Source organism: Pseudorasbora parva, chromosome 16, assembly GCF_024679245.1.
Source record: "Pseudorasbora parva isolate DD20220531a chromosome 16, ASM2467924v1, whole genome shotgun sequence".
NCBI lineage: Eukaryota > Metazoa > Chordata > Actinopteri > Cypriniformes > Gobionidae > Pseudorasbora > Pseudorasbora parva.
The window spans coordinates 42566443-42578846 of NC_090187.1; the positions used below are offsets into that span (position 1 = coordinate 42566443).

General features: G+C 39.6%; 1 protein-coding gene across 1 annotated transcript; it reads right to left on the reverse strand.

Annotated features, from left to right (window-relative positions):
• Positions 1-422: 422 nt before the first annotated feature.
• On the reverse strand, positions 423-7673 carry vmn2r1 (vomeronasal 2, receptor 1). Its single transcript, XM_067419867.1, has 6 exons — positions 7432-7673; positions 5685-5976; positions 3247-4056; positions 2599-2826; positions 2292-2415; positions 423-2202 (listed from the first exon to the last, which is right to left on the reverse strand). Exons 1-6 carry the CDS (start codon positions 7671-7673, stop codon positions 1133-1135), a joined length of 2766 nt encoding a protein of 921 aa, XP_067275968.1. The 3' UTR covers positions 423-1132.
• Positions 7674-12404: the final 4731 nt, after the last annotated feature.

The following is a 12404-nucleotide window of genomic DNA, read 5'->3' on the forward strand; positions in this document are numbered from 1 at the left end:
CCTTGTCATGTACTAGGGTCATTTTGTAATCAACATGGCTGAGTGTTGCTTGTTTTAGTTTACCTTTGTTCTTATCTTTGGTTATTGTTTATTTTATGTTCTTTTGAGTTAAATATGATGAGTATCATATCATAAACTGGGTTTGATGGAAATAGTAAGTTTGACAATAAGGTTTGAGTATGTGTAAATCTGTGGAGGGTATAATGAGTGAGAATGGGTTTAACAAGAAGGCTCCAGAGTAAAAATCAGGGAATAGTGATTAAAATGGATGTGAACGTGTTTGAGAAAGAAATGAAGGAGAGGTGTTCTAATAAAGATGGTACATGTATGTAGGCTGTAAAACTGAAGGATGGTTTATTTTTATATCAGACCATTATTGTGGATCTGACCATTTTATTTTATCTTATTTTTTATTATTATTATTTTTAATTATTATTATCTTTATAACTGTTTTAACTATCCATGTTTTTAATTTTTTATTCGTCCATATGGTATTCTTTTTTCTCATGCATTTGTTACGACTGTTTTAATTAATTTCTATGTAAAGCACTTTGAATTGCCATTGCGTATGAAATGTGCTATACAAATAAACTTGCCTTGCCTTGCCATGCTTTTAGATGCGCTATGATTCTGCTGTGATGTTTGTTTGAAACAATTTGCTGAAATAGATATTTTGTCTAAAATGTCAGAGACTTACGATATTAACTACTAATTGTAGTAGAACTGTCGTATAAAATCAGTGTCATTTTTCAATCGTGATGGTATTCTGTAAAAGCACTCTTGGTCGTGTGATGTTGCTTATCTGTATCATATTTTATGAATATAATATACATTTGTGCAGTATATTAACCGAGTTTCTTTGTGTGTGCTGCACTCTTTTTTCCGATTTCTCCTCAAGCTTCAAAAGTGCAACCTTGTTGCAACCTTCAGTACGTTACACGTTATATATTACATGCTATCAATCGCCACTTACACTAAATGTAATGAAATCAGAATCATTTTCACGGTTTGGTGATTCCCTGGTTATTTTTTTTATAGGAATTTTAATTAAGCTACTTGGACGAGCGGACAAGCGTTAATGTCGAGCCCTGATAAGCCTCTACACTCAGTAGATCATTTTTGGGGAATGTCTTCAGTCGTCTAGAGACACAGTGGACACAGTGGTTCCATTAGTGGAGCTGCTGGTGCTGGCGAGCGCTACGGCTGTGTCTCGTGATTTGGCTCGAGGAATCATCATCTCCTCTTTGTTCCTCTCCGGTTTGACGAGCAGCACATAGCACTTGGGGATGAAGACGCACGCCAGCAGCCCAAAGCTGGACGCCAAGATTGCGAAGATTTGCACGGCCACCATGAATTTCCCCCGTGTGCTCAGGTAGGCGGGCACGAAGGAGATCCAAACGATGAAAAACACCAGCATGCCAAAGGTCACACTCTTGCCCTCGTTGAAGTGGTCTTCCAACTTTCGTGCCACAAAAGCAAAAGCAAAGGCCAGCAGAGCCAAAAGCATGTCATAACCAAAGATGGAGCAGATGAAGATGATGTTTCCAGTGTCGCACTCCAGGATGATCTTGATGTTCTGGGCGGCTGTGTTCTTCACGGGGTGCGGAGGCATCAGAATCAGCCACACAGTGCAAGCCACTGCTTGGATCAGGGTGCACACTATCATTATCGCCCTCTGGTGCCTGGGATGTATGGGGTCCACGTCATTCTTCTGAGGAATAGCTGGGGCGATGACGGCAGTGTCCGGACTCTGCTCAGCGGCCGCTGCCGCTGCTTTGGCTGCCCTGGTAGCTGTTTTGACAGCTTTTACGGCTCTGGCTCTGAGCATGAGCAGAGCAGATTTGCCCATTAATGAAGAAAGGCATAGCGCAAACCCTACGGCCAACGCCACCTGGCTGGTCATGCACGACCACATCTGAGGCTCACCGAGGAACACAATGGAGCTGAGGAAGGTGATCACCAAACCCAGAAGCAAAGAGAAGCTCAGCAGAGCGTCGTTGACTTTCACCAGAGGTGTGTTAAGGTGCATCAAGAAGATGATCGCGACTACAATAGTAGCAAGAGCCCCGAATGCAGCGATGGCGATCAGCGTGATCCCAAGAGGTTCGGAAAAGTCCAGGAATTCAATGATCTTTGGCACACACTTGTCGTGATTGGCATTGGACCAGTAGTCGTCGTCACATTGGATACAGCCTCGTGCATCTGTTGGAAGAGTTGTTCAAATAGATTAAATAGTCATAAACTATTAAAAGTAACCACTGTTATTGAACAAAGTTCCTTGTTCCCATGACCTGTTGTGTTGGAGATCTCGCCGTCTGCACAGGGGATGCAGTCGAAGCAGCAGACTGGCTCTCCCTGCCGGATGCCCATCCTGGTGCCGGGCTGGCATCGCTCACTGCACACAGAGCGCGGCGTCTGAAACACAAGAGAAACAACCGTTTCTTCAGTAGAACGATCGATCGATAGATCGATAGATAGATAGATAGATAGATAGATAGATAGATAGATAGATAGATAGATAGATAGATAGATAGATAGATAGATAGATAGATAGATAGATAGATAGATAGATAGATAGATAGATCACATGCACATCACCTCCGTAATATCATTGTTCCATATGATGGAGGCATTATTTATCGTCAGCATCTCGTCGGCGGGTGCCGTGCTGTTGTAGTAACCGATGTGTGTGTACGTGATCTCTCCGTCTGAATCACTCTGCCAGTTTAAGATTTCATAAAAGCCAAGCACGTCACCATTATTGAAGAAGATCTCCTCTCCGGTGTGCGGGACGGTGAATCTCAGGTTCTTCAGGTAATACATCAGCTAAAGGCAGAGCACATAGATATAAATTACACCATTTCAAGAGGTACATCCGTGTGTGTGTGCTTGTTTTTGTGAAATATCAGGACACAAATGTGTATAATGACATGGGTATGACACAGGTATTACAGGAGAGGGTGAAATATGAGGACATTACCCATGTCCCCACTTTTCAAAAGGCTTATAAATCATACAAGATGAGTTTTTTTGATAAAGTAAAAATGCAGAATGTTTCCTGTGAGGGGTTGGTTTAGGGGCTGTGTGTGTGTGTGTGTGCGTGCGTGTGTGTGTGTGTGATGGGTAGGTTTAGGGACAGGGGCAGTGAAGGGAGATAGAAAATCAGTTTTGTACGGTATAAAAACTATTACACTAATGGAATGTACCCACAATTCGCAAAAACAAACGTGTGTGTGTGTGTCATACCTGCCAAGGCTCGAATTTTGTAATATCAGCACACGTGCCATTCTCAAAAGGGCCACTGCCAAGTTCACAGTACTCGAGGTTATGTAGGGCATATGCCACGGCATAAACAGCCTTATAGACATTATACGTGATCCTTAACTGAGACACATCCGAGTATGTGTTATTCAGTTTGTCTAACATCTCTTCTCCGGTGCACCTCTTCATGCCTCTCAAAACCTGCGTATAATTCATAGTGCAGTTAAAGACTATCCCCCAAAACTCTTCTGTCAGGGTGTCATTGTATGGATTAATGTCCAGCAGGTGCTTCTTCAGGCCGGGGATCTCTGCACGTTTGACCGCAAACCCTATTGTGCCTCCTAAGACGGGCAGTATGTTGGGGTGACGGGAGATGGCGGCCGAAGTGACCCAGGCCTCGCTGGCGATCCAGGTGCGGTTGGTGACGTTGTTACGCAGCAGTTCGTCCAAAAGCGGCTTCAGATCCACATCCGAGGAGAACACCACGATGATCTTCGCCGTGGAGTCCAGCACCGCCTGCACGATGCGCTCGATGGCCTCCGGGTTGGAGATCTTAGGGAGGGTTTCGGAGAAGGATATGCACACTCCCGCCTCCTCCACCACCTCCTTGAACCTCTTGATGCCGTATTTGCCGTAATCGTCCTCGGCCGCGATGGTGGCCACCCAGGTCCAGCCGAAGTGAAGCACTAGCTTCGCCATGGCCACAGACTGATGCTCGTCGCTGGGGATGGTGCGGAGGAAGGTAGGGTACTGGAAGCGGCTCTCGAGAACCGAGCACGAGGACGCGTAACTCATCTGGGGAAGTGAAAAGACAAATCCGGCTAAGTTTAAACACTCACTGAGGCATTTCTGTTAGAATCATTACTAAACGTGTAATAAATTAAGCCTGTGTTTATTTGATCAAAAATACAGTAAAATATTGTCTGGCTGTCACCAGACCAAGCCCAATTTAAAATTGAACATTGGTCTGGGGAGTCTGCTCTGTATTTTCTACTGCACAAGAGGAGTGATCAACTGGCAATGACCCATCTGTCATTGTATTAAACCCGCCAATAGCGCGCCAGGTGGATAAGCCAGTCTGTGATTGGTTCCCGCAAAAGTGTAACAAGCAGTAGAAATTAATATAAATGTTTCCAGACTGAGTTGCCAGGCAAAATCACATCAACGGCAGATCAGGCTGGGTTTACCCAGTCTAGTAAAAATAGTGAAATATTATTACAATTCAAAAGTTATTTTCTATACGAATATATAGTAAAGTGTAATTTTTTTTCATTTGATCAAAGCTGAATTTATCATCATATCTTCAGTGTCACATGATCCTTCAAAATCATTCTCATATGATGATTTGCTACTCAAGAAATATTTATGATTTTTATCAATGTTGAAAATAGTCGTGCTGTTTTTTTGTTTACATTTTTCAGGATTCTTTGATGAATATGAAGTCCAAAAGAACAGCGTTTATCTTAAATCAAACATTTTAGTAACAATGCAAAAGTCTTTATTGTCATTTTTGATAAATTTAATGCATTCTTGCTGAATAGAAAAAAAAGAGAAAAAAAATCAATAAAATAGAATAGAAAGAAGGAAGGAAAATCGGACTGACTGACCCCAAACATTTAAAACATGTAATACATTTTTAAATATATTTCTTCCTCTCTGTGATATAATTTCCTGTTGTATGTATTTTTCCTACATGCTTCTGCATGCATCAAAAACAAATAAAACTAAGAAATAATAATAAACATGATTTGTATTAATAATAATACTGTTTTCCAGGCCAAACTACAAAATGAGGTTCAGGAATCTCAAATTTAATAAGGATTTTTTTATTCATTATGATATTAATGTACAGTAATGTTTTTTTGGTCACACTTTAGATAAGGGTCTATTTCTCCCTATTAGCTAACTATTATTAACTATGACTTTTGCCTCAATAAACTCCTAATTACTGCTTATTAATAGTTATTAAGGTAGTTGATAAGTGTAGACTTTATTCATGAGGCTGTGGGTGTAAGACTTAATGTGTTTTCAATGGCATCCCCTGTAAAAAGCTGTATAAAGCTCTTAAGTCACCTATCATTTTCCACAGCTCATGTTGTCTGGAGTTTTTTGTCTACTAAAAGTTCTTGGAAATATATATTTTGCAGTGTTCAGCAGAACAATCTAACACATTAAATAACATTAAGTACACCCCCTGAAGAGATGTATGTCTATCCCTCACAGCCTCGCTTTCATTCTATTGGGTCTATTGGGTATGATTAAGGGTTAGAATATGATTAAATGCAGAATAAGGCATATGTGCTTTATAAGTAGCCTACATATATCCTAGTAATATGCATGCTAATAAATAACTAGTTAATAACGATAACCCCACAAACTTAGTGACATGTCATTCCCCGAATACAGTGATAGTTGAAAGGTACTTGTGGGAAATAGTAGAGGCCGAGTATCCTGGCTGTGGCGATGGACAGATCTGAGCTTCCAGCCCCGACCAGCGCGGAGAGAGGCGGCCCGTCCCCGCAGCGGTAGTTGGGCACGGCCTCGTCCTGGCCCGTCAGGAAGGTGAGCGTTCCCTCCACAGCTTTGGAAATGGTGAAGCAGGAGTCATAGATGACGTAACCCAGCTCAGTTTTGGGGAGCAGGTCCGTGCGGTTGTTGATCTCATTCAGGGCGAACAGCATGGTCTGAGCCCAGCGGAAAACACGGAAGTTAAAGCTGAGGGGGAATGATGATAAGCTTATTCAATCAAGTGACCAAAGGTTTAGATTTAATGTCATTGAATGCATATGCTTTTATATATCTTTTCAAATTATGATTATTTCTCCAATATAGATCTATTTAACAGAGAATGCCACAACACTATTTCGATGATCCACTGTGATCCCAATGACATTACTTCTGCCGGAGAAGGTCAAAACCCGCCACAATCATATATACACACTCACCTAAAGGATTATTAGGAGCACCATACTAATACTGTGTTTGACTTTCGCCTTCAGAACTGCCGTAATTCTACGTGGCATTGATTCAACAAGCTGCTGAAAGCATTCTTTAGAAATGTTGGCCCATATTGATAGGAGAGCATCTTGCAGTTGATGGAGATTTGTGGGATGCACATCCAGTGCACGAAGCTCCCGTTCCACCACATCCCAAAGATGCTCTATTGGGTTGAGATCTGGTGACTGTGGGGGCCATTTTAGCACAGTCAACTCATTGTCATGTTCAAGAAACCAATTTGAAAGGATTCGAGCTTTGTGACATGGTGCATTATCCTGCTGGAAGTAGCCATCAGAGGATGGGTACATGGTGGTCATAAAGGGATGGACATGGTCAGAAACAATGCTCAGGTAGGCCGTGGCATTTAAACGATGCCCAATTGGCACTAAGGGGCCTAAAGTGTGCCAAGAAAACATCCCCCACACCATTACACCACCACCAGCCTGCACAGTGGTAACAAGGCTTGATGGATCCATGCTCTCATTCTGTTTACGCCAAATTCTGTCTCAACAGAAATCGCGACTGGTTGCTGAAACCACGCCTGCCTAGCTCAACCATAGTGGCAATCCACCTGTCACACAAGTGGCCACGTGTTTAATTATGCAGACCTTAATATAATTTAAACGGATAAGAGCACCTTCTCACAGTTATCATGAGGGGCAAAATGATCTGTATAGACCAGAAGCACTTTTTGTACTGTAAACTTTTTTTTTTCTGCTGTAAAGTTGGACATTTAAACATGGGGGAGATACAGATCTGACTCTCTTCTGAAGCCTGTCTGTAGTGTTCAGTCAATGAATTGCAGTTTGAGTCACTTCCGTGTTGGCGCGAGGTTGCCGCTTGGTTGTTTCCCACTGATTACCTTATGAAACATTAAAGTGGTCTCTTGGGAGGACTAACTGTAATTATATATCAGACAACAGTTTCATAAATTTTGCATTAAGAACGATGATCTTTAAGATACACGAATATAACTAAGACAAATTAAGCATCTTTCTTCTTTTATAATAATACCTCTACTGTACGCTTCTCAAACAAATAACAAGCAATTAAAAAGTATGCACTTTGTACTGTGACAGTACACCATTACATATCACATATCGACTGAATGCCAGTCTGGGGGGAAAAAAAGTTTTCCCTTATAAAATGTAAATGTTAAATCCAGTTTCTTACTCCTCGCAGTCAGAGGACTCTGGAGGGATCGTGGTGTTGGCGTCCGTTGAAGCCAGGCGTTGATGAACGGGAAACATGCCACCGATAACCACCGTCTTTTTCACCACTTCTTTATAACCCTTCAGGTTGAACTTGGCCTTGAGTTTGCAGCTGCCCTCAGCATCAGTGGACCTGTAGAGGTAAAAACTGACACACAGAACTAACAAAAGACGTCCTTTGGAGCTCAATCCGGTTAAATCCATTTTTGGAGGAAGAACAAGTAAAAGACAGGCTGCTTTGATGTGTGTGTGTGTTGGAAAGGCACAGCAGACCGTATGAATTACCAACGCCTGAGCTGCCATGATCTCTCCTGGGATCTCTGAAGATTGCATAAGACAACTCAACTGATCGATGTGGACTCGCATCCGAAAGAGACAAATATGCCCACCTGTTTTGCTTTTTTTCATTATGCTGAAGTTTAGGCCTATTTAGTACACTCAAAAAAGATCTACACATTCCAAAAAAAAGTAAAACCCCATCATATTGAGTTGAATAATCCTTACACACTATTCATATTATGAAGTAAAACTAGAGCTTAATAAAACATTATGTATAAATCGTAATGGAAGAAGGGAATGGACTACTTAGTTTATGCTATTCATATTCATATATTTAAATGTTCAAATTTAATATACAAAATGTTTTAAGCTCTAGTTTTTTTTTTCTTTTACTCCTTTTAAATTGCTTATTCATAATATGAATAATATGTAATAATTATTAAATTCAATTTGGTTGTTGTTTTATTGTTAATCTAACACCGAGAATTTGTTTCAATTAATTGATTTTATTTAAGTATTTGGCATTCACTACCGTTAAAACATTTGGATTCTGTTTTTTTACCCCTTTAGTAAAATGAGTAGCCTACTTTTATTCAGCAAGGATGCATTAAATTGATCAAAAATAGAAATAAGACATACACCGACCAAGCATAACATTATGATCACCTTCCTAATATTGTGTTGGTCCCCTTTAGCTACTCAAACAGCCCTGACCTGTCGAGGCATGGACTCCACTAGATGCTCTGACCCAGTCGTCAAGCCGTCACAATTTGGCCCTTGTCAAACTCACTCAAATCCTTACGCTTGCCCATTTTTTCTGCTTCTAACACATCATTTTTGAGGACAAAATGTTCACTTGCTGCCTAATATATCCCACCCACTAACAGGAGCCGTGATGAAGAGATCATCAGTGTTATTCACTTCACCTGTCAGTGCTCATAAAGTTATGCCTGATCTGATCGGTGTATGTTTCAAGCTTGTTTCCAATAAATCCTCTTCTTTTGAACTTTCTATCCATCAAAGAGGCCTGAAAAAAATGCTTTGATCACAGAAATAATTTACATTTTAAAATATATTACAGTAATTTTACATTTCGCAGTGTTATTTCTGTATGTATTTGTGCATATTAAAAATGCTACCATGGCTTGATACACATAAGACACTTCTTAAAAAAAAAAAAAAAAATCCAAAACTTAGTGTAAATGGACAAAACAAAAAAAATTCTTGAAAATAAAATTATATAAGATATTTTTCAGAAGCAAATAATTAATGAAATGATGATAAATAAATAAAATAAATAAATAATAAAAAAAGTTTGATAATTTCTGGCAAACTCGTTTCATTATGCTGGTGTATTCTGTGAAGATACTCTTTAGATCATCGAATCAAATATAAGCTAAATATAGACGACTGGAATATATTTTCTTCGCTTTTGACTCACACAATGCCAGAGAACTCAGTATATGGGCATTATGTTTGCTGCATTTTTAATATTTTATGTCACTCTCTCAGACTCCATTTGACTTTCCATGTACATCTAGTGAAACATCAGTGAAAAAAGACCTATATATTTTTTAAAGCACTGAAAACATTTTAATTAAAGCTCAGTCTTGGGCAGTTACTGTAGAGATGGGGGTTTAATTGTGATCTGCATGCTTCAGCTTGTTCGCTGACAGCGCCGGTGCTTCAACCTCCCCTGCCGTTTAGCTCCATCATCGCCTGCATACTGTATCTTTACTATCCTTCGGGATCTCGCTGTTTGTGGATGTGCTTGTCACTACATGTCGACACACACCTGAACCCTCTTCCCAAGTGAAGAGGAGAAACACACACAAGCACACTGTAGGTCACAAACAAGAGCCTGTCACGTTACACAATATCTGCTGTTGACTGACACAGGCGAGACATGCACGGCTTAATACTTAAAAGACCGATCTGACATATGTGCAAACACATTTAAATGCTGGGCTAAAAAGATTGAAAGTTTAACCCAGACTTTCTTCTGCTGAACACAAAAACGAAGATATTTTGAAGAATATGGGGAACCTAACAGTTGATGGACCCCATTGACTTCCATAGTTTGGAGGAAAAATGTGTTTGGTTCCCCATATTCTTCAAAATATCTTCTTTTGTGTTCAGCAGAAGAAAGAAACTACATGAGCAAGAGTAAATGATGACAACATTTTCATTTTTGTGTGAACTGTCCCTTTAAGGTGTGAGGGAAAGGACAGCGGTGTAATTACATGCAGGTATTTTGAAGTACAATGTAAAAACATGTATACAATTGTATCAAATGATTCATTTAAATGTTAGTATTTTAATATTTATATAATACACTTAATATAAAGTGTGACAGAATTTCCTAATAGATTTGAGCAATTGGTAAAGTGCATCATAAACACGTATTAATATTTAAAGCATTTCTTTGAGATGCTGTATGAGATGCTGATTATAAAAACCCCACAGATTTTTTTAGCAAATTGGGTAGCACTTTATTTTACAATCCTGTTCTGCATGTACGTGCTATGTACTTATAGTAATTATAATAACTGGGTAATAACTAGGTACTAACCCTGAACCCATGTAGTTCCCTTGTATTGCCTATTATTTTCTTAGGTAAGTACACTGTGAGCGCACATACTGTAAAATAAAGTGCAGCCACGAATTGTAATAAAAATACATGCAAAAACAGCTAAAGAATGCATGTCAAATATCTTTCGATTAAGATGTGGGCAGAAAGCATATGGCGGGCTTCAATAGTGACTCTGTCCACTAGTGGGCGCATTTGCCCTCTTGCTTAAAGGTCGTGCTTAAACGTCTATATTGAAAAGCAGCTCGTTTGGCACAGAAATAGTTAAATGATCATATTTCCTTTATGCAAAAGAGGTCAAAAATACTTTTTTGTGAACTGAAAAATAAAATATAAATAATAGATTGAAAAGCATTGGAAGCTATTCAAAATATGAATAAATGTTCGCATATGAACATGACAATGAATATAGTGTCATTTTGGAAACTTCACCAGATAAATGTTTTGATTTTGTTAATATTTGTTCTGAAAAAAGACGAACATTAATAATAGTGATGAAAGCCAAAATATTAAATTCCATGGATGAGTAGTTAGAGTAAACCAGTGTTTTCTGGATGAGGGTCAAAATGACCATTTTCACCAAACTAAAGGGGCGTAAAAATGATTTCAGAAAGATGGCAGCATCATTATTTTATTTTATACACAGATAGGCAGATCTATTTGTTATGGAAGCTTGTTTGCACCACAGAATTAAAAAAAACAAAAGGTAATTGCAACTTTTTTTTCCTGCCAGAATAAATTTGAAATTGCGATATGAACTCACAATTGCAGGACACTGGCCCATATTTTAACGATCCAAGGTCATAGCACAGGTGCACTTACGCCGCATCCAAATCCACTTTTACTAGTTTACCGACAGAAAAACAAACAGTCTGCGTGCTCGGTGCATGGTCTAAAAGGGTTGTCCCTCGTCTCTTAATGAGTCATGGGTGTGTTTTGGGCGTAACGTGCAATAAACCAATCAGAGTCTCATCTCCCATTCCCTTTAAAAGCGTTTGCACCATGACGGATTCACGATTTACATGCGAGTGGAAAGACTGCACGCTTCCAGAGAGGAATCTTTTTATTTTGAATATTTGGCACGTGTGTGTGCTGCTCGCCGTCCCTGTGTGTGTAATAAGCAGAGCGTACGTGCTTTGTGCTTTGCCTATAGGCTCATATCCCTAACACTCCCTTTAAATAACACAAAAAATACTTCGCTATTTGACTTTAGAGCAGGTTTGTGTTGGTCAATGGTCAGTCGTTTTTAGTTCCTCAAAATAGAAAACACTAGCCTGGATGCCAGCCAAACTTAACCCCGCCCACAGAATTTTTAGGTCGGGCAGTTCGGTCTGGCCTCGCTCCATAGAGGAGTAATTATCCCCGAACAGAAACTGTTCGGACCAATGAAATCATCAGGGCGGGCTTTAGACGATGACAGACAGATGATCAACAGTAACGTAATCATCACGTCATCAAAGGGGCTTGGGTTATATTTGTTCGAATCCTAAACGGAGAGTTTGTTTGTATATGCATTCACCTTCACAATTTCTCTCAGAAATGATGATCATGTTGGGTAAGTACTCTGTGTATCATTAAATTATTTTACAACACTGGCAAAGATCGTGTATTCCAGCGCACGTGCAGACAGGGTTGCCAAGTTTTTACAACAAAACCCGCCAACTACTAGCCCTAAACAATAACTTCTCGGGGGGTTCTCTGGGGGAAAAAGGGTGTTTGGGGGGGTAAAATGTGTTATTTTGGCAAGGTTGCTGCTAAAATTCGCACTCATGGTCTATATCAGGGGTTTTCAAACTTTATGATGCCAAGGACCCCCAAATATGATGAACCTTTATGAGGGACCCCCTTCTTAAAATCCATCTATTTTTATGTGCAAAAAACATTTACACCGTTAGATAAATAGTAAGTGTGACATTATAAATACAATATATTGTTTCCCATCTTAAATTAGCTATTAATGTTGGATGTATAAACCTGAAGAACATTTTTAATTAAAAATTATTTGTATACAACATTCACAATAAATGTATGCAAGCAACGTACATACTATGTTAAGAAAACTGCCT

Bases quoted from the DNA above. Each gene is read 5' to 3' on its own strand.
- vmn2r1 (XM_067419867.1), bottom strand. From the start codon at position 7,673: ATGGATTTAACCGGATTGAGCTCCAAAGGACGTCTTTTGTTAGTTCTG. The intron at 4,057-5,684 runs GTACCTTTCAAC...TCACTTCCCCAG, and splicing joins GCCTCTACTATTTCCCACAA to ATGAGTTACGCGTCCTCGTG. The intron at 2,203-2,291 runs GTCATGGGAACA...CTCTTCCAACAG, and splicing joins CGAGATCTCCAACACAACAG to ATGCACGAGGCTGTATCCAA.